The sequence below is a fragment of the Battus philenor genome, unplaced genomic scaffold, assembly GCF_028537555.1.
Source record: "Battus philenor isolate CCGP_79_NKW_IND1 unplaced genomic scaffold, ilBatPhil1.0.hap1 SCAF_10, whole genome shotgun sequence".
Classification (NCBI taxonomy): Eukaryota; Metazoa; Arthropoda; class Insecta; order Lepidoptera; family Papilionidae; genus Battus; species Battus philenor.
The window spans coordinates 10,898,057-10,919,001 of NW_027181662.1; the positions used below are offsets into that span (position 1 = coordinate 10,898,057).

The following is a 20,945-nucleotide window of genomic DNA, read 5'->3' on the forward strand; positions in this document are numbered from 1 at the left end:
TAAGATTTATTAAAAAAATATAAATTTATATCACCACAGATTTAAAGTTATCTTAACGAGTTTCATATCGTGTAGATACGAGACCTACATAACGTTCGAATCGCCTACGTAACTAATTGTGGTTTTGTCGTATCGCTACCTAGTTTTTAAAATACCTATCAACCTTAATACTGAGACACAAAATGTTTAAAACATACAAAATTGAAAAATATTTATCCTTATACATCTTTTGGAGCAATTATATCAAATACCACTTTATTACTCACTTGTACATTTTATTTTAAATGAAACATAATAAAGTAACAAACAACATGTTGATAACGGAAAACATTACAGCAAATCTTACAACTAGTTGATACATTCATGTCAGAAAACAGTTTTACTAATTTAATCTATTAACAAACAACGTGAAACAAAACAAACACATAAACGAAAGCAAATTATGCAGCAATTAAACAATAGAAAGTATATAAAAGCCAGCAATTCTTTTGAATGACATGGTTCAGTCATAAAAAATGTGCATGTTTAGCAGTCTGCAAACTGTTATAGGAGGAAGTGAGCCTTAAAAATTACGTACTCAAAAAGTACTATTAATGCGAGGGTTTACAAGTTCCAGACACCTTGTACAAGAATGCTGAAGGGAATTCATACGTCTGTAAGTGAACAACGTGTCATGTGTTCCAAATCTTCTTTTTTTTCCAGCCGATAGATGCCTATTACAAAACATAAGGTCTAACATAAGGTCTTCCCAAGATCGCCACGATGACTGATCCTGCCGGTCAGAAGTAAGAAGACATACTTAGATGGTCTTTTGTATGTTTGTCACCGGCGCCCTTGAATATAGTGCTGATAATCAACAAGAGAACATACAGCGATCTCGTCAAGGGAACTCCTGTGTCTAGTAACTTTATGGAGCACCTATAGAATCTAAGAGCTCAGAAGCCTTCCAATCTCGCCGCGACTTCAAATATGTCGTCGGTCTACATAGAGCAAAATAAACGTCTTAAAAAATTTTTATCACATAAAATTTTCTACGTGATTTTCTTCTACAGTAAGACCTAACAATAAAGCTGCTTTATTAATCATTACATTCTAATAAAGTTTAAAACTGAAATAAGATTTTTGTTATTTACTGAATGATTGAATAAAAAAAAACAGTTTGACTTGGCATATTGGCTTCAACAGTAAAAATATTGGAGGGAAAAGGTTTTAAAGTTTAAAAAGAGAAGGAAAACCAGTGCAACATATATAACAAAATGTTCGCCTTTCCATATCTTAAATCAAACTTCTAAAAGTAATTTAGATAATTCTCGAGAAATTTTATATTTCAAATATATATATTAATTGAATAATTAAATAATTGAGACTTTATTATACGTTGATGACGAATTGAACGTAATAAAATTGCATAGCCATGTGATTGTTCTAAATGCAACGTAATATTTTGTTTTAAAATCCTGGTGTAACTATATTGTTACTACCTAGACTAAGCGCAGACCAATAATAAATCGGTATGGCGACAAAAAAATACGTTTAATTTTTCGTATATTTTGTTAGATGTACAATTAAATTAAAATATACGGAGAAGTTAAAAAATAGTACGATAATCGATTTCCAATAAAATGAAATTCAAGAAACATTTCATCCACATAACATTCTGTATTATTACGCAACTTGTTAACTTTTTAAACACGTCACTTCTTTCGGGTATTTTTAAACAAGTCACTTCTTTCTCCATCAAAAAAACACGCTCATACTTAGAAAGCAATTGCGATTTAGATAGTCTTTTTGCCTAATAATGAGAATTTTGTAAGGGATGAAGGTTGAACATGGAAACAAATCGCACTCGAATAATCAGTAACCGAGACCCAAATATCTAGTTTTGTATAAGCTACAACAGGCCTTTTAGCTATTGAGATATATTTTAAACTTTTATCTTGTGTTCGTTTATTATCGGAGGAGACCCGGTATGTCCGCCTTATCGGACACACACAAACAAATCGCCCCTGTCACTATAAACCACACTGACGTACAAAGTCATTACCAAATTAACGACATTCAGGTGAAGAAAAAGCATTTAGTAAACAAATCTTTAACGGTACGGTCGTTTTAGTGTATAGTGTTTGTGTATCAATTACATTGTAACGAATTACATTATAACAGAAGAAAAGTTAATACTTCCGGTTTTCTAACAATTTATTTGTGTTAAAATGTCTTCTTGCACTCCATCACCGCCAAGTTTGCTGTCAGAAGATTCCGAAGACTCGGCCGAGTCCGACTTTTCCAGTACGATACTGCCTCAGTACAATCCTAGCCTTGAAATAGACGATCCACAAAAAAACGATTATAAAGTAAACACCCTTACCTCTCACGGAGTTGAAGATATCTTATCCGATGGAGTAAATTATAGTGCTCCAGAAAATATATACACGGATTGTAAATCAGAAGTGCTAAACGTTATATCTAATACATTCTCACAAGACTACAACTCTAGGGACTCCACTGGCTTTAGCATCCACGATATTCTTGGACTACACCAATCGTACAACGCTTCTAATGTACAGGAAGATTTAGAACCAAGATATGATTACCAAATACCAAACTATGAAAATGTAAGCAACAGCCCACATAATAACTATGGATCAGGAACAGAAGAAGTTACATCCGATGATTGTGTAAACCATAACGATAATTTATTCGCAAGTCCTAACGTACAAATTGCAGGTACTTACGATAGAAACTATTTGCCTAATGAACCTGTACGATGTCACCATAGAAGCGGTTTAGACAACGACGTTGTAAAAGACGCCATAAGGAACGTCAACGATTTAAATGAGTCCACTTTCCACAACCAGGTAAATGCATACTTTGGAATTGTACAACTTAATACTACCACTATACCAATTAAAGTCGCATAGCAAGCTTATCTATTTAACTATTGTCGAAACTGTGATTTACCACAGACCAACCGGATTTTTAATGGACATTTAATTTGGTTATAGATACAAGTAATTAAAGAATAGCTACAGTTAACTTATTGTGTTCTTAAACATTTAACAAGACGGTTGTATTTTACTTGAGTGCTTGCAATTTTTCTTCAAACGTTACGTGTTATTACAGAACTGGAATAAATCTCCTTCGGCGTTAAATAACTCCGCTATCAGCGCTGCTTCATCTTTATCGAACGGTATGATGCAAATATTATCATTTATTATAACACAATATATAGATATTTCTTCATTTACATGTTTTTAATCAAAAAATGTAAAACCTAAATACTAAGAGTAAAATTATAAAACCTTTCAGACATGTCATCAGATACGTCTTATCAAAAAGGATTCACAAAGCGTGCCCGTACGGCGTATACGAGCTCACAGTTAGTTGAATTAGAAAATGAGTTCCACCAAAACCGTTATCTCTGCCGTCCAAGACGCATCGAGCTCGCTAATTATCTACAACTTTCGGAACGCCAAATTAAAATATGGTTTCAGAACAGAAGAATGAAATATAAGAAAGATAACAAAAACAATAAGCCGTCTTCTTCGGTTGACGACAATAGCCCTTCAAGTTCTAAAGAATTATCACCCAGTCAAGAGCACAAGATGAGCCACGGTAGAAGTTGTGGAGGTCACGATCGCCATAGAAGATTACTCACAGACAGTCACGCAAGTCATCATAAAATTTATGTTGGATCCAACGATGCCTTGCCAAGAGCTTCAGACTACTCTTCAATTAATTCCTTGAAAACCGTTATTAAAGGGCCACAAAGTACTGTAGAGCTACCTTCTTATACACCCAACTTGTCATATTCATCGTACTATTGTGCGGGAACGAGTAGAGCGCCTTACTCACCCATGTCTGAGGTTTATCGTTACGCTAACGATGATTCACTGCAACCGAATTCGAATGCTCTATCGTCATTACCTTCGGATAGCTACGTGCCAAACGGAGTTAACTTAAAATTAAACGAAGACATGACGCGTTATTCGGCCGGTTCCTCGTACTACAGTACATTGTCAAGCGGAGTCGTCGTTCATCCAACTACCACAGAAACTTACGCATTTAATGCACCAATTCCAACGACGGTTACGCCAACCTACGAGGACAACTTAAATTTACAAACCAGGAATACGAATCTGCCATTCACACAGGACACCTATTTTTCATATTTGGCAACATCCGAGGCAAATAGTCAAAACCCTAGCGCTGCTGCCAATAACAAATACTCATCCTATATTTCTTTGTAAATTTTCTTGTAGCTTTGTATATATATATCTACGTTGGGTGCCTTAACATAGACCTTATAATGTTGTTTTTTTTTTATTAATTAAATGATCTCTTCGCGGTCATCCGAAGTACACATAGACGTCTTTGCTGACGACCATTCCTTGCTTCGGAATATGGGTTAGGAGACAACCGCTCTTGAGATGACTCGCGGAGTCGCAGGTGAGTATATCACTTAGCTTATGACGTGTTATTAAGTGTCCATTAAAACACTTTGGCTGTGGTGAATTATTTTCTTTACAAATTCTATTATTAGGTACTCTTGAATCCCTCCAATGAGTTTTTTGCGAATGTAATAACAACATAATCGCTAAAATAGTTATGTATTAAATTTTTAATTAATTCTGTTCGAAACCTCCTTACTAAATTAATATATTGTTCTTAAAATATTCTCACTTTAATCATGTCAAAATAGGAAAAGAAAACCTTATTGTTCTACATTTTTATTCAATTTTTTTTAAATAAAAATCGTGAGTTAATTAGTACATTGTTTATTTATAATTAACAAAATAAAAAACAAATCAAAAGTTTACTTCACATAAGTAAATTTTTGATTTGTTTAAAGTCCACAAAATGAAATAATTGTATTATGTTATTTCAGTGGCGCATTTTAATAAAAACCAATCTCTACAGCCTAGTAACACTTAATTAATGGTCATGCTCTGAATATCAAATAATCGTCTTAACGACGCTTCAGGATCATATGGTTCCCATTTTTGTAAAGTAATAACTTCGTCTTCTTTATCATGATCACTTACTGAGGAAATAGGTTCATAATCCAAAAAGATATCAGCAGGTTGGCCATTAAAATTCATGCATTTTTCATCCAGTCTAATGTCCGGCATACTCAAGTCGACAGCCGTTGTCAATTGTTTCATAGCCTTTTCATCTGTTTTAACGTATCCATGTTTATCGGGTGAACGTGTTTTGGACCGTCGTCGATTCTGAAACCACACTCGTATCACTCGTTCACTTATGTTCAATTTTTCTTCCAATTCTAGCCTTTCTTGCCTACTAATATAGGGTGTTTTGTTAAATACTTTTTCCAATGTTAAAACTTGTTCAGAATTGAACACAGTTCTGCGTTTGCTCGTCGTTATACCTTGATGTGATCGTGGACCTGAAACAAACAATTCAACTTTAAGTTGAGACTTCTGTAAAAGTTGATATCTGAAGTATTAAAATTCTATTATTTCGAATGTATGGTATTTGTAGTACTCCTACAAATAAAGAAATAAACAGAATGGTACCCAACCTATATTAATACATTTATTATGATTTTGATTAAATACGTGTAAAGTTTACTTACGTAAATAATGCACCCGCTGTCTTTTAATATTATTAGGATCATCTAAGCACGGCATATGTTTCATATCTCTGCCAGATTGATTCACCTGAAATTTTTAAAAAAATTAATAAACTAGTTTGAAGAAACCGTTGTTATTAATCAATATAGATAATCGTAAAAATGCCGGCTCTGTTTCAATTCCTGATTTAGAATTAAAAAATTGAAAATATGCTTAGAAACGACAATATGCTGTTACAACATACACATTTATGAATTCAGATCAGAAATATGTTACTTTTTAATTAAAATATCAATGGATCTCTATCTATTATCTATCTATTTTAATAAATTATCGTTGCATTAGGTAAAAACTCTTTTTCTGCCCTTTCTTTCTTTTTTTAACGAGACAAAACTACAAACATCGAAAGTTTTAAAACACTGATAATAAACAAGTAAAAGTAGTTTTCTTACCTGATACTTATATGTCGAGTAACAGGCAATAATCGGAGCTTTTTTAATAAGATGCCGTACAAAATTCGTCACTATCAAAATACTATTTGTCGATGGTAAAACGAAAGAAAATCAAATAAATAATGAAAAAAAAACTTTCATACACCTCTAAATTAATTAAATATGAAAGTATATTAAAAACTATGAAATTAAACTAAGTTGATTTAGAACCAATACTTAAAAGCACAACTTACAATATAAACACTGCTGACGCAACTAGAGAACATTTCATTAAAGTGCACCGAGTTGGATTGGTAATATTCAACAACTGTACAAACCTTTTATACCTGTACAATTTTTAAAACTCATTAGCGAAAACACCCCTTCTACCAATACTTTGTATTGACAACGTTTACCTGATTACCAAAAGGGATTAAATCTAATTACTTTGTTTACTAGGATAACGTCATTAAGGTGCAGTTTTCCTAATAAGAATGGTCGAGTAATATAAAACACAAATTTCGTAGAAGTGGTAAACTATACACCTTTTGTTTCTGTAGTTAGTTAATTCTTTTATTTGCTAACAATTGAAAACAACGGAGCAGGTAATGCTAACAAAATATAATATTTTCGCAGATATATTTTGAACAATAATTTGTGATACTTTTATCTCATATTCTTAAATGCAACAAATAAAAGTTTAAAGTTGAAGTCAATTATAAAAGCGCTAAATTAAAAAAAATCGTATGTCAAAAACATATACAAAGCAATATGTGATTCATTTATTCATAAAAAAAAACTTAAAGAATGTCCAAATTCGTTAAAACACAATGGCTGTGGTGTTCTTATTAAATAGCTGCTCTCTTTACGCCCGTAAGAGTTGGTCTTGAATTCATAAATTTGCTGATAAGGCAAAAGTCGGTAACACAATTATTTTTTTGAATTTTATACCAATACTGCCTAAAACCTGCTTATTAATTAATAATATTAATCTTTAAACTTCAATCTACATTTATATGAGTATAGATTAAAATAAAACAAGACAATATTAAACAATGTGTCTTGCTCTTCGTTATTTTATTAAGTTATTTTGGAAATAAAACTCGTTATTAATGTAATATAAATTTAAAAATAATTTACAACAAGAAAAAAATAAACCTTTAATAATTTTATTTTAGTTACAATATTTAATTAAACCAATTTTTTCATTCTAATAAGTCGTCATTGTTCGTCTTAAAAACTTTTCACGATCCTGGTTGTAAAGCGCAGTGAGCATCTAGACTAAAACCGTAGCGAAGCAAGAGGTTTCCCTGGTAGCCTTGGCTCGACCGGCCTCATATTAAAGTTTCAACGGATTGGGAGGCCGCCGAACTCTTAGATTGTTTAGATTGCTCCACAGAGAGGAGTGGGAGTCGCGGGAGTCGTCTCCTTGAGATCGCAGCATTTACTAGTTCATGATTAACATTCACGTACAAGGGCACCTGGAATTGCCGTCGGTGATAAGCATTCAGAAGACCGAATAAGTATGTCTTCTTCTTTTTAGCCAATAAATAACCACTGCAAAGCATAGGCTTCCCGCAAAGACGGACTCAATGAACGACATTTCACTGGCCGCATCTATCGACTATCCACGACTTTACCCCAACAGACATCGGTAGCACGAGTAATGTACTCCGCCTACTGCGACTTCAGACGAATAATTCTTTGAGCTACGTCAGTGATCCTGATTCTTGTGCTCCTCATTACTGATTCGATCTCCCAGCGAAAACCCGAATATATTCTATATATTTTATATATATGTCATTCTATATCGAATCTGTATTTCTTTATGAAAGACGCTGTCTCTAATGAAATGAGTGATATCATTTTAACTTCATATAAGTAAATTATAAATAATATATAGGTTTTCTAGTTATTAGCCATAATGTAAGTCCACCACCCATCACCATCATTGATTTCCAATAAGAAAAGTCGGAGGCGGCCTGCGTTCAGCGTCGAAATTAAGTTGAATCAACAAAATAAAATTTATGTAACAATTGGTGAAAGATAATAATTATCTTTAACTAAAAGACTTAAGAGGTGAATATAAGCAGTACTGTGTATATTTTGCCCTCAAACTAAGCAGAGTACCATCAGTAATCTTTGCCATAAAAATTACATTTATAACGAAATAATAATTTTGTAACTGGAACAAACTTAATTTTAAAGCTATGTATGTAAATCAATTGACTAGGATAGAGATAATGTATTGCCGTTATTTTTGAGTTTTCTGACAGTTAATATGTAACTTGCAACTAAATTGAATTAAGACCTTTACTGCCTTCTGAATATATATACCGTTGTGGTTAAGTTTTATCAAAGAAATAATAAGTTTCCTAGAATAGGCCAATGTTTTAGCATTTTGTTCCTTCAATTCCTCAAACCCTTAAATTACCAACAATTTACAACAGTGGCCCAGGTAGCGCAAAAGAAAGTTAAAATTTTTTATAAGTAATTTTGCACAATTGTTTTGTGATCAAAAGCTGATTATTTTTATATTCCTAGATGGATAAAAGATATTGACTTTTGAAGTAAGACATAAAAAGCTTAATATTTAAGTTATGTATGTAAATTAATTGACTAGGATAGAGATAATGTATTGCCGTTATTTTAGCATTTTCTGACAGCTTATATATAACTTGCAATTAAATTAAATTAGGACCTCTACTACCTTCTGGATATTTATACCGTTGTGGTTGAGGTATTTAAAAGAAACAATAAGTAACTGGTAACAGTTTTAATACTTTGTTTCGTCAATTGGTCAACTCTTTAATTCGCCGACAATTGATAACAATGGGCCAGGTAGCGCAAAACAATGTAAAATATTTTTCCGAGTAATTTTGCACTATTGTTTTTGTGGTCATAGGCTGCTTATTTTTATATTGTAGATACATAGAAGTTGTAAATTGTAGAAAGTAGACATAAAGGTGCTGCAATACAAACATTTTTTTTATTAAACCGCCTTTTATTTACGCACTTGTAAATTTTTTGGCTTGACATGTCAGCTTGTACAAGTTTTAAGGTTATTTTAGCTTAACATTTTTCTGATTAACGAATATTGTAAACAAGGTGCCTCTCTGCGCTGCCTTTTGTAAATGTTATTTCATAAAAAACGTTCTTAGTAATTTTTTCATTAAAAAAAAAAATATTCTTTTCAATTTTTATACTTATACTTAAAACATATGCAAATTATTTAATGAACGCTTTCACAACCATCTTGAGGGTAGAATTTCGTAAATTTCGATCTTGATTGAGTTCTATTCGGCATAACGAATACTCGTACTAAATTTCAAGTCTCTTGTTTCTATAGTTCCAAACATATCCTTAGGAGTCAGAATATAGCGAAAATCTCTTATACATACATATATAAAGTAAAATAGGTTTTGTATATTGATGTAACATCACAACAGCTTAACTGTAAAGAGATCTAGGCCAAAAACCTTTAGTCGTTGGTGACCTCGAACTGAAGCAAAATATACATATATTAATACTAGACAGTGGGGGACATTTATCGTTAATGTAATACCTTGCAAATGTCCATATAAGCACACTGTAAGAAAAGTTTCTTTTGCCAATTCACTCTACAAGCCGACATGAATATGCGTGGTGTAATAAGTACGTTGTTAAACAAATAAATATTTAAATAACAACTTAATTAAATTAGGACTTTCACTTCCATCTGAACATTTATTCCATGTACATTTTTTGTTTATCTGCAAACGTAAATTAATATTTTTAGAAGTAAAATCAGTTTGTTACAAATGAAACTACATCAAAAATTAATTCCTGATTAATTAATTTAAAATTCAGTTTTTGACCAATACAACAATTATAGAAAAATTAAGACAGTCCAAAAGGAGGTTCCTCCCCGGGCTCGTACTGGATTCATGTCAAGATAAGGTTAAATATAAACACATTTGTTATTCAATATTTTATTAAAATGTTATATAATAACGCTCATAGTCAAATGGTACATTGTATATTTATAATTGACAATTTATTACAAAACGAAATACTCATTAAAAATACACTTAAATCATAACTTATTTAAGAATCATGTTTTAAAGATCAAACAATCGTTTCAAGGACTCATCGGGCTTCCTAGGTTCCGTTTTCGTAAACAAACAACTTTGTATTCTTCATCCTGATTGTTTACTGGAGGAATATAATGTTAAATATTAATATTACTGGTAATTTCGTCATTCAAGTTCTCCCAATTAATATCCGGTATAACCTCCTCGATGGCCGTCATTAATTCTGTAATGGCCTTTTCATCCAGAGTTACGTATCCATCTTTATCAGGTGTACGCATTATGGATTCGACATGTTCCAAGTCGAATTTCCGCTCAACAACATTTTCGGAAGAACCTGTACTTACTGTCGGCACCGATTCTTTGTAACCAAATAATCGTCGCTGGTTTTCAAACCACCTACTTATTTCTTGTTCCCTTATATTCAATTTTTCTGTCAATTCTAGCCTTTCTGGTATGCTAATGTAAGGCTTTTCGTGGAATATCTTTTCTAACGTAAATACTTGTTCAGCGTTGAGCACAGTTCTGTTTTTGCGATCCTTAACACTCTGTTGTAATTTCGGACCTAAAATAATAAAAAAAGCTTTAACTTACATTTAAAAAAATGTTTGTTTCGAAAGTATGAAATTTGTATTATAACCAAAAATAAAAATCCTGTTACTGCAACAAACAATATCAAAAAGTAATAAATAACTCCCAAAAATGTATTAACATGTTCTATTAGGTTAGGTTAGGTAAAAAATGTTTCAAGTTTACTTACGTGAGTATTGCGCCCGCTGTCTTTTAACATTAAGAATATCCAAGCCCGTAAAACGTTCCTTATCTCTGCCAGTTTGATTCAACTGAAATTTAAAAATGTATCAATTTAGTGGTTTTGATATATATTCTTATTAATAAATACAGATATCCGTAAATATTCACTTGATGTGACTAGAAAAACAATCAATGCTTGCTTAGAATCGTCAACATGCGTTGTATCAGGGACCATGACTGTTTTCAATTATATTATATTACTGTTGACAAAGTTACCGAAGCATTCGGTTAAAGTATATTTCTGTCTGTTTTTTTTGTGAGCCTAAACCAATCGCTTAGGAGGGTTATAACACACGTAATAGAAACAAAGAGATCTTTTCTCACCTGATATCTGCTTTCCGAGTTATTACTGACAACAATCGGATGCTTTTGATTTGTGGGCTTCGGAATATTCTCAATATTAGAAGACTGTACTAATTGTTCCTACAAATGAAAAAAAATTACATAAATAGTTGAAACTACTTATTTAAGATTGTTTTGTAATACACAGGTAATAAACGAATTTAAAAGTAAATTTCTCACCTGGTACATGTATACTATGTTACTACTGGCAACATTTAGAGGCCTTTGATGTGAGGGCATCTGAAAATTCGCAATATTGGAAGACTGTGCTTGTGTTTGCTGTAAACAAAAAAAACTTACTTAACTTCCTTATACATATGAATTAAAGAAATATGAATGTATACAAATATGCCAGATCGAGTCGATCATGACTAAAGCCATTTTGACAAGAAAATTATTACACTAAGGAATTTAAGTTTAGAACCAATACAAAAATACTCGATTGACAATGTAACATCCCGGTATCCAGTATGATTATGTAATCGAATTTTGAAAAGTAAAAAACAAATGAAAAAATACATTTAACCGAATGGTCTCTCCATCTTCTATCTGTTTTTCTACTGACTCCAAACTACAAGTATTAGGGGGTTATAACACACGTAATAAAAGTTATTAGTAATTTTCTCACCTGATAATTGCAAGTTGAGTTACATTGGTTGGTACAGTTGGTAACATTAAGGGGCCTTTGATATGAAGGCATCGGACAATTCTCAATATTGGAAGACTGTGCCTGTTGTTGCTGTGAAGGAAAAAATAACATTAATAACTTTCTTACGTTACAAATTAAATCGACAAGAAAATATACAAATATGATCGATATGAGCGACCTTCACTTTTTTGAAAAGAAAAATATCACACTAAACAATTTTGATTAAGAAACAACACTGAAGCCACATTGAATGTGTATTCAAAAATTGAAAACTAAAAAACAGATTATAAATAAAGTATATTTTCTTCGGTTTCTATTTTACCGAGTCTAAATAACACATTTTGAATAGATATAATACACGCAATAAAAAGTAATTAATTCTCACCTGATGATTGCGTATAGAGTTATTACCAGCAATAACCGAAGGCCTCTGATATGAGGACATCGGAATATTCTCAATATTGGAAGTCTGAGCCTGTTGTTGCTGTAAAGGAAAAAATCAATTTAGTAACCTACTTATACATACAAATTAAATCAATATGAATGTATAAAAATATGCTCGATGTGATCGTATATCACCGTTTTTTAAAAATTGGTACTTAACAAAAATTGGTGTAGAACAAATAAAAACACATTTATATTACACTGTAATGTCCCAGTAGCCAGTTTGTGTTTTCGAATTTAAAAAACTAAAATACAGATTTAAAACAATTTTAACGGAGTATCCAGGTTATTTTTCCTTCTTTTTTTACTGAGTCTAAACTACACATTTAGGAGGGTTATAATAAAGTTAATAATAAAAAATTAAAAGTACTTTTCCCACCTGACAAATGTATACTGAGTTATTACTGGCAACAATCGGAGGCCTTTGATATGAGGGCATCTCAAAATTCTCAATACCGGGAGACTGTATATGTTGTTGCTGTAAAGGAAAAGAATCAAATAAATCACTTCCTTACAGATACTAAGTTAAATTAATATGAAAGTATATAAATATGCTCGATAATATCGACCATCGCCATTTTAAAAAGAAAATGAATACATTTAACAATTCTGGTTTACAACCAAAATAACAACTCTCGGCTTACATTCTAACATCCCGGTAATCAGTCGGAATGCGCGTTCAAGTTTTGAAAACTAAAACACAGTTGAAATAATACTTTTCCATCTTTCTTCTTTACCTACTCTAAAATAGGGTTATAGCACACAAAAAAATAAGAGTAATTTTCTTACCTGATACATGTATCCTGAGATACTATTGGAAACAATCGAAGGCCTTTGGTATGAGGGCATCGGAAATTTGGCGACACTGGGAGACTGTAATTCTTGATGCTAAAGGAAAAGAAATTAAGCATATAAATTTCTTATACTTATTTATTTAACTTGCCACATAGAATCATAAAAAAATTCTCGATAACTCCGAGCATCGCTATTTTAAAAAGTAAAACGGAATATTATCACACTGAATAATTTTGGTTTAGAACCAACACTCTGAGGCACAACTTACATTATTATACCCAAGTGGCCAGATTGATTGCGTATTCGAATTTTGAAAAGGTGTATAATTTCTTGTATAACTGTAGTGCGTCGATTCCATTTCGGAAATACTGTCGACACAACGGGTAGTTTGCTTACAAACGTTGACGCGAGTTGTATCCAAGAACATGTCGGTTTTTAATTATAATATACTACCTTGGACAAAGTTTACGAAGCATTTAGTTAAAAGTGTTTCTTCATCTGTTCATTTACCGACTCAAAACTACACAATAAAGAGAGTTAGAGCACTAGTGATAAAAAAAATTAAAATTAATTTTCTAACCTGATATGTGCATGCTGAGGTATTACTGGCAACAATTGGAAACCTTTGATATGGTGGCATCGGAAATTTCTCAATATTGGAAGACTGTAGTGCTTGTTGCTATAAAGGAAAAACTAAAATAAATAATTTAAATAGTAATTAATAAATAGGAAAGTATATAAAAACGCAGGATAAGACCGTGAATCGCTATTTTAAATAGCAAAAAAGAAGGAACGCCAGTTTGATTGCGTATTCGAATTTTGAAAGTAAATAATTTAAAAGTATATAATTTCTTATAGATTTATACTATGCTGAGTCGACCATTTCAGAAACACTTACCCGACACAACGAGATGTTTGTTAAATTTATATATATATATATATATATATATATATATATATATATATATATATATCAATTTAAAAAGCCATACATATATGAAAAAAATGTTTAATTATGATATACTACTTTTGACAAAGTCCATCGTTTTTATTTTACCGAGCGTAATTTAACACAGGTAATTTAAAAAATTTCCCACCTGAAATCTGCATGCCAAGTTACTGGCAGCAATCGGAGCCATTTCATTAGAAAGCGTCGGAATTCTCTCACTATTCGAAAACTGTACTTGTTTTTGCTAAGAAGGAAAATAATACTTCTATTAATTCATTAAACAAATACCATCGCACTTTTAAAAAGTAAAATCGGAAATTGTTACACTCAACGGTTTGGATTTTAGAACCAATATTAAAAAACTTACCATTAAATATCTCTCTCGCCAGTATGCTTGCATATTCATGTTATGAAAAGTAGGATAATTTTTAGAACCACTAAACTTTGCTGACTCCATTTCGCAAACACTCTGTTCACGCAACGGGAACATCTCACTGAGATGCACTGGACAGTATTGGTCCTGATCTTTACCCGTACAACCATTTTATACCTGGACAATTATTAAAACTCATTAGCGAAAACATCCCCTCCACGATCAACTTTTATGACAGTCCCTACCTAACTACCAAAAAGGATTGCATATAGGTATAATCTTCATTTTCTTGGAATAATCTGTCACAAGCCTCAGTTTTCCTATTTAGAATGGTTGGGTAATAAATAATGTCTCTTTGTATTGGTTTTCTCTTCATTTATTGTTTCTTTATTTGGTCAACTCTTTGACTTGCCGACAATAAACAACAATCGTGAAGTTGGTATATGATTGAAGAAACATAAAAGACCAACTTTAATAAATCGTTTAATAAAACTTTGGTCCTGGTGAATTTATTTTTTCATACTCCTTCACAAGAGACGGCCATGTCATTACAGCGAATATCGATATGTCTGAAAACTAAATAAAGAACGCGAATGACGTGTGGAATACTTTTTTCACTTGTCCGTTACATTATTAAAACCGTTTTGCCGCCAAATTGGTACAAAATAAGTACAAACAACAAGGCAAACGCAAGAGCTACATATATGATGAAATGTTGCTCGAGTTACATGTTGGGCGGCCTTGTAGAGTTTAAAGAAAATCTCAAGCAGCTTAGGAAACTTTTAATAAAAAGTTTATATCAATTTGAGTACTAAAATAATAAAATTAAATTAACTTGGAAAACCTGGAAAACTTGGAAAGCCTATGCCAACAGGCACACTGAAATTAGAGACATACTCTAAAAATAAATTTTGTTTTAAAATGTGTAGCAATAGATTATTTTGTAAATACTAATTTCGGAATAAAGGGCTTTATTATTATTATTTTAACTTGGCGAATAATAAACAAAGATTTCAACATATCTAAACCTTGTTGCATCGACTTCAAATCATTTGTGGACATGGACTTCTTCTGTGACTACTGTTTATAGTTACGAACTCAGTGCTAGGTGAGGACCGCTCTTGAGAAGTCTCGCTGAAGCGACGATGAGCATATTACCTGGCCTACGGCGTTTTCTCAAATGTTCATTAAACACCTTGGCTGCGGTGAATTACTTTCTTTACAGACTCTATAATAGGAGGTGGTCTTGAATCCCTTCAATGAACTCATTGCGAATGTAATAACAACACAACCGCCAAAATAGTTTTGTAATAAATTTTAATCGATGCCATCCGAAAATCATTGACTATTTTTTAATTTTAAATCAAAGATTTTATACCTATAAGAATAATACTCAAAAAATATTAATATTTTTAATGAACGCTTCAAACCCATTGGGATGGAATTTCGTAAAATCCATTAACTTTTCTGAGGCATTTGGTTTCAGATATATCCTTAAGAGTCAGTACATAAGTGGGTGTCTCTTGTACATACACAGGTAAAGAAAAAACTTTTTTATAAATTAAATTAACTTAATCACGGCCTACAAGTCACGATTCCCCGACATAGTGTTTATGTCTATGTTCACGATGGATCTAGACTTAGCACCTCCTGTCGTTTGTCAACAAACCCTATGAAATTATAAACACCAAAAGGCAAACGGAAAAAATTATCCTTCAGATTGCAGCTTATAAAAAACAAAACTAGCATTTGCGACATTCACCAAGTTACGATGTGCCAGCGTGGTGGAATGGCACGTGCCGTCTCTGTTTAAGGAGGAACGAGTTATATTGTGCCGATTGTAGGATATGCTTATAATATGAAAAAGTAATGTTCGTAATATTTTAAACAGTCATTACTTTTTTATTTTAAAATCTTTACTTATTACTTCACGCTACTAGAAACCGGTCTTATTGGAAATCAATGGAGCAGGTCTGTTTTCAGATGTGGCCGTTCTACGGCTAAATACATGATAAAGAATTCAAAACTAATCTTTCTGTAACAATCTATATATCGCACAACTGAGACACGCTTCATTAACACCTGCTAGAATATTTTATTAAATTACTAATCTTTCATTTTTGTCACGATTTAAAAATGTACTTGTGTTTTTAACTATAACATTTTTTAAACCGTAGTGTATGTGTGTGTTACTGTAGTGTGAAACAAACATTAATTATTAAAAAAAAAACTCATGGAGCGTCCGCTTAAGCGAGCGCTTAGAATTTCGGCGGCCTCCCAATCCTTTCACTTTATTTATTTGTATGCTGAATCGATAATCTATAGATAATTTTCAATATAACATTATTCTCTAACTGGACCTGATTTAATATTTAAGCAATGTATGTAAATGTAAAGCAAATTGAATAAAGAGTTTTCTGGCTGTTAATATATAACTTGCAACTAAATGGAATAAGGCCTTTACTGCCTTCTGAATATTTATACCGTTGTGGTTAAGGAATTTAAAATAAACAATAAGTTTTAAAGAACTGGTAATAGTATTAATACTTTGTTTTGTCAATTGGTCAACTCTTTAATTCGCCGACAAATGACAACAATGGGCCAGGTAGCGCAAAGAAAATAAAATATTTTTCCGAGTAATTTTGCACAATTGTTTTGATAGTCTTAAGCAGATTATTTTATTATTCATAGACGTATTAAAGTTGTTTAATGTTGAAGTTACACATAAAAGCGCTGCAATAAAAACTATTTTCGTATTTCAGCTTTTGTTTACGCAGTTGTTAATTTTTTGGCTTGACATGTTGCTACCTTATTGTGGAAACTAGCAGCTTTTGTAAGATTTAGGATTATTTTAGCTTAAGGTAAACATTGTTCTTATTGGTTAACGAAGATTATAAGCAAGTTGCTCTTCTGCGCTGCCTTTTGTAGATGTAATTTCATTTAATAAATTCTTAGTCCTTATAAACATACATTTGGATTTATGACCGTGTCAAAAAATCCTCGCCAAGCTTCATACCTAAATAATCTATACTTTGAACGTACGCATATTTTTAATGAACGCTTCCATAACTGTCTAGCGTGTAGAAATTCGTATAATTCATTCTTGATTGAGCTCTATTCGGCATAACGAATATTCTATTCGATACTCCTCCTACAACACACGACAAGCGTCTGTTTCAGAACACCGTCTAACTATGTAGCACATATCCTTACTGGCAAACATTACTTGCACACAACCAATACCACATTTTATTATGAAAGACGCTCTTTCTAGTATATTTACTGATATAGTTTTAAATTAATATTAGTAAGTTTTGACTAATATCTCTTATTTTAATTCAGTAGTGGTAGAAACCATTGTCGTAGACACTACGCGCGACCACGGTTAAAATTACATTAGCTAGCTGCTCGACATCTAAAGATTGCGCAGTAATCGGGAACCATGGCGTCCTCTCAAATGCCCTTGGCGCTGCAGTATTTGGGTTTTTTCATAATTATACGAAAAGCGTCATTATACTGTACTTAAAGTACATTGTACAATGTCTTCGTATAATTTGTCCAGAGTTGGCATTCGTAGAAGCTTTGTCAGAAGGCTCTAAACAAAATCAGCTTAACAACTGCATTACAACGTGCGAAGCGCCTAGTGAGCATGTTGCACCTGACTGCCGGGGCCCTACGCTCTTTCTCGATATCTGCAGCGTTTTTTATGTTCTCTGTTAGCATATTTCCGAGTTACTTGAAACTGCTTACAACCCGAAATATGCCTGCTTTCAAGTTTAATATTCAAATTTATCTTAGGTTTCAAAAATATCTGTGAAATTAATTTTCTTTTCAGTAAAGAATAGTAGTAGAAAGTAATTTCTACATATAATGAACTTAAACTACACCCTTAAGCGAGTTATGATAAACATAATAAATAAATAAAGAATATATTCTTTCTGAATTTTTCGTGCTTAGCTACTACTGGAAACAATCTGAGCCCTTATATAAGAAAGCATCGTAATTTCCTCACCAGTAGAAGACTGTACCCATCGGATCTGGAAAGGAAAACTACAAGTAACTAACTTCTTAACATATTTAAATTAAATATACAAAATTATACTTTTCATTTTTCTATTATTATATGAATATTTTAACGAATTCTTAGTGTTTCATTTGTCATGTTTGTTCATGTACTTGTGTTTTTACCATATTATTTTTTAAATCCTAGTTTTTATGTATATTATTATAGTGTAATATAAACATTTTTAAGTTTAAATGATCTATTATTTTAGTTCGCTACAAAAGTATAGATACCTATATATATACAGTATAGATATAGGTACAACACCTTGATAACAATCAACCGTCAATATTGTTGACCTGCCTTACGCCTCTGATTAAGTGAGTGAGCAGTGGACGCTTAGTCTAAAACCGTAGCAAAACAAGAGGTTTCTGTGGGAAGCCACTGCTACCCGTAAACTCAAGGCGGTTAAGCAAAAAATATATTTTTTTATATTTAATGGATTCAGGCGTTACATTGCGGAAGTCCATCCTAAATAAGAAAGGACCAATATCTAGCCACCTCCGCACATGCAGTGGTTGTCGTGCATGAAAGTGCACCGCCCGCCAGCCCGCTCGTAAATGCGCATGCGACAGACAATGCAAACTACACAACCGCCACCGTAAATTCACCCAACACGTGTTTCACCCCTCCACGGGGCATCTTCAGGAGTTGTTACACAGATTAGTGCTAAACACCGAGTGTTTATATTATATATATATTTTTTTATCGCAGCGCCTTGATGTCTGGCTTCAACAGTTAATAATTTTTATGTACTTTAGAGTTTTCTGACAATTAATATATAACTTGCAAATAAATTGAATTTAGACTATTATTTTTGATTTTTATTTTATTTTATTTACTCTTTATGCACACAAAAATTGTAAAATGGCAGACGAAACGCCTTAGGCGTTCTCTACTATTCTACTATAGGGCAGAGGAGAAATAATCGAGGCTTAAACTATAATAAAATAGAACATACCTACTAATGATACAATAACAATACTTACATATACCACGTATAAATATTTATGCACAATACATAAATAATATAAACATATGCTTCGTGTAGATAAATATAAGTAATAATAACTACCGTTGTGTAGATTTTGGTAATTTCTAACGCTTCTTGCCATCCTAACTTCCAAAGGCAGCTTACTCCATAGAAAAATAGATTTCACAAAAAAGAAGAGTGAAGAAAGTCAGTACGGTGAGGAGGACAATGAAGGAGACGATTATTTGAAGAACGCAGGACGCGTATATGTTAAACACTTAAGTACTAGAAATGAGTTTTTAAATAAGAAGGCGCAGTAGGAGTAAAAAGAACAGAAAATAAAGTAGTTAGTACTCTCATCTCTCGTCGTTGTCTAATCTGTAACCTTTTGAGTTGTTCTCGATTAGAAGACACATGACCAAACTTGCGAAGATTAAAAACGAATCGAATGCAATTATTGAGAAGGCGGTCAAGTTTATTGAGTAGATCTGCATTCAGGTCATATTAGCAAACATCACCATAGTCGATTATAGGTAAGATCGAGGTTCGCACAAGCATCGCTTTCACGTTGGACGGGAAGAAGTTCTTTAAACGATAAAGGTTATGTAGAATTCCCGTAACCTTCGGACTGAATTTCGCCACGTGTGCTTGCCAAGTAAAGGAACTGTCAATATGCAAGCCAAGGTTTTTCACGTCAGGGTATGTTCAAACCGTTCAAACCTTTACTGCCTTCTGAACATTTATACCGTTGTGGTTAAGGTGTTTAAAAGAAAGAAAAGTTTCCCAGAACTGGTTACAGTTTTAATACTCGGTTTTATCAATTGGTCAACTCTTTAATTTGCCGACAATTGACAACAATGGGCCAGGTAGCGCAAAAGAAAGTAAAATATTTTTCCGAGTAATTTTGCACTATTGTTTTTGTAATCATAAGCTGATTATTTATATTGGCAAATACATAAAAATTTTACATTGTAAAAAGGTAGACATAAAGGTGCTGCAATAAAAACATATTTTTGTTTTCGCTATTGTTAATTTTTTGGCTTGACATATTGCTACCTTATTGTGGAACCTGTCAACTTGTGTATGATTTAGGGTTATTTTAGCTTAAGTTAAAAATTGTTCTGATTGGTTAATGAATATTTTAAAGTAAGTGCCTCTCTCCGCTGCCTTTTCTAGATGTTATTTTATAAAATCCATTATCAGTAATTTTTATCTTGTCAAAAAAAATATACGTCAAATTTTATACCTAAAAGATCTATTCGTTGAACATACGCAAATTATTTAATTAACGCTTCCTCAACCATCTTGAGGGCAGAATTTCGTAAATTCCGGTCTTGATCAAGTTCTATTCGAGATAACGAATACTCGTACTAAATTTCAAGTCTCTTGTTCTTATAGTTTCAGACATATCATTAAGAGCAAGAACATAGCGAAAATCTGTTAGACATATAT

At 32.3% G+C, this 20,945-nt stretch overlaps 3 protein-coding genes across 3 annotated transcripts; 1 reads left to right on the plus strand and 2 right to left on the minus strand.

Annotated features, from left to right (window-relative positions):
- Positions 1-2,109: 2,109 nt before the first annotated feature.
- Positions 2,110-4,507, plus strand: LOC137922689 (uncharacterized). Its single transcript, XM_068765718.1, has 3 exons — positions 2,110-2,855; positions 3,121-3,187; positions 3,307-4,507. Exons 1-3 carry the CDS (start codon positions 2,211-2,213, stop codon positions 4,245-4,247), a joined length of 1,653 nt encoding a protein of 550 aa, XP_068621819.1. The 5' UTR covers positions 2,110-2,210; the 3' UTR covers positions 4,248-4,507.
- A 413-nt stretch (positions 4,508-4,920) lies between these two features.
- On the minus strand, positions 4,921-6,313 carry LOC137925875 (protein zerknuellt 2-like). Its single transcript, XM_068769351.1, has 3 exons — positions 6,277-6,313; positions 5,594-5,678; positions 4,921-5,404 (listed from the first exon to the last, which is right to left on the minus strand). The coding sequence occupies exons 1-3, from the start codon at positions 6,307-6,309 to the stop codon at positions 4,929-4,931; spliced, it is 594 nt and encodes a 197-aa protein (XP_068625452.1). The 5' UTR covers positions 6,310-6,313; the 3' UTR covers positions 4,921-4,928.
- A 3,708-nt stretch (positions 6,314-10,021) lies between these two features.
- Positions 10,022-13,493, minus strand: LOC137927028 (homeobox protein DTH-1-like). Its single transcript, XM_068770808.1, has 9 exons — positions 13,404-13,493; positions 13,130-13,228; positions 12,720-12,818; positions 12,282-12,380; positions 11,876-11,986; positions 11,428-11,526; positions 11,230-11,328; positions 10,853-10,934; positions 10,022-10,657 (listed from the first exon to the last, which is right to left on the minus strand). Exons 1-9 carry the CDS (start codon positions 13,491-13,493, stop codon positions 10,233-10,235), a joined length of 1,203 nt encoding a protein of 400 aa, XP_068626909.1. The 3' UTR covers positions 10,022-10,232.
- Between the last annotated feature and the right edge of the window lie 7,452 nt (positions 13,494-20,945).

Excerpts from the sequence above, each read along its gene's own strand:
- LOC137922689 (XM_068765718.1), top strand. The coding sequence starts at position 2,211 with ATGTCTTCTTGCACTCCATCACCGCCAAGTTTGCTGTCAGAAGATTCC. Across the intron at positions 2,856-3,120 it reads AGTCCACTTTCCACAACCAG|AACTGGAATAAATCTCCTTC; the intron begins GTAAATGCATAC and ends GTGTTATTACAG. Across the intron at positions 3,188-3,306 it reads TGCTTCATCTTTATCGAACG|ACATGTCATCAGATACGTCT; the intron begins GTATGATGCAAA and ends AAAACCTTTCAG.
- LOC137925875 (XM_068769351.1), bottom strand. The coding sequence starts at position 6,309 with ATGTTCTCTAGTTGCGTCAGCAGTGTTTATATT. Across the intron at positions 5,679-6,276 it reads GCGTCAGCAGTGTTTATATT|GTGAATCAATCTGGCAGAGA; the intron begins GTAAGTTGTGCT and ends TAAAAATTTCAG. Across the intron at positions 5,405-5,593 it reads ACAGCGGGTGCATTATTTAC|GTCCACGATCACATCAAGGT; the intron begins GTAAGTAAACTT and ends TGTTTGTTTCAG.
- LOC137927028 (XM_068770808.1), bottom strand. The coding sequence starts at position 13,493 with ATGGAATCGACGCACTACAGTTATACAAGAAATTATACACCTTTTCAA. Across the intron at positions 12,381-12,719 it reads ACTCAGTATACATTTGTCAG|CAACAACAGGCTCAGACTTC; the intron begins GTGGGAAAAGTA and ends TTTCCTTTACAG. Across the intron at positions 11,987-12,281 it reads ACTCTATACGCAATCATCAG|CAACAACAGGCACAGTCTTC; the intron begins GTGAGAATTAAT and ends TTTCCTTCACAG.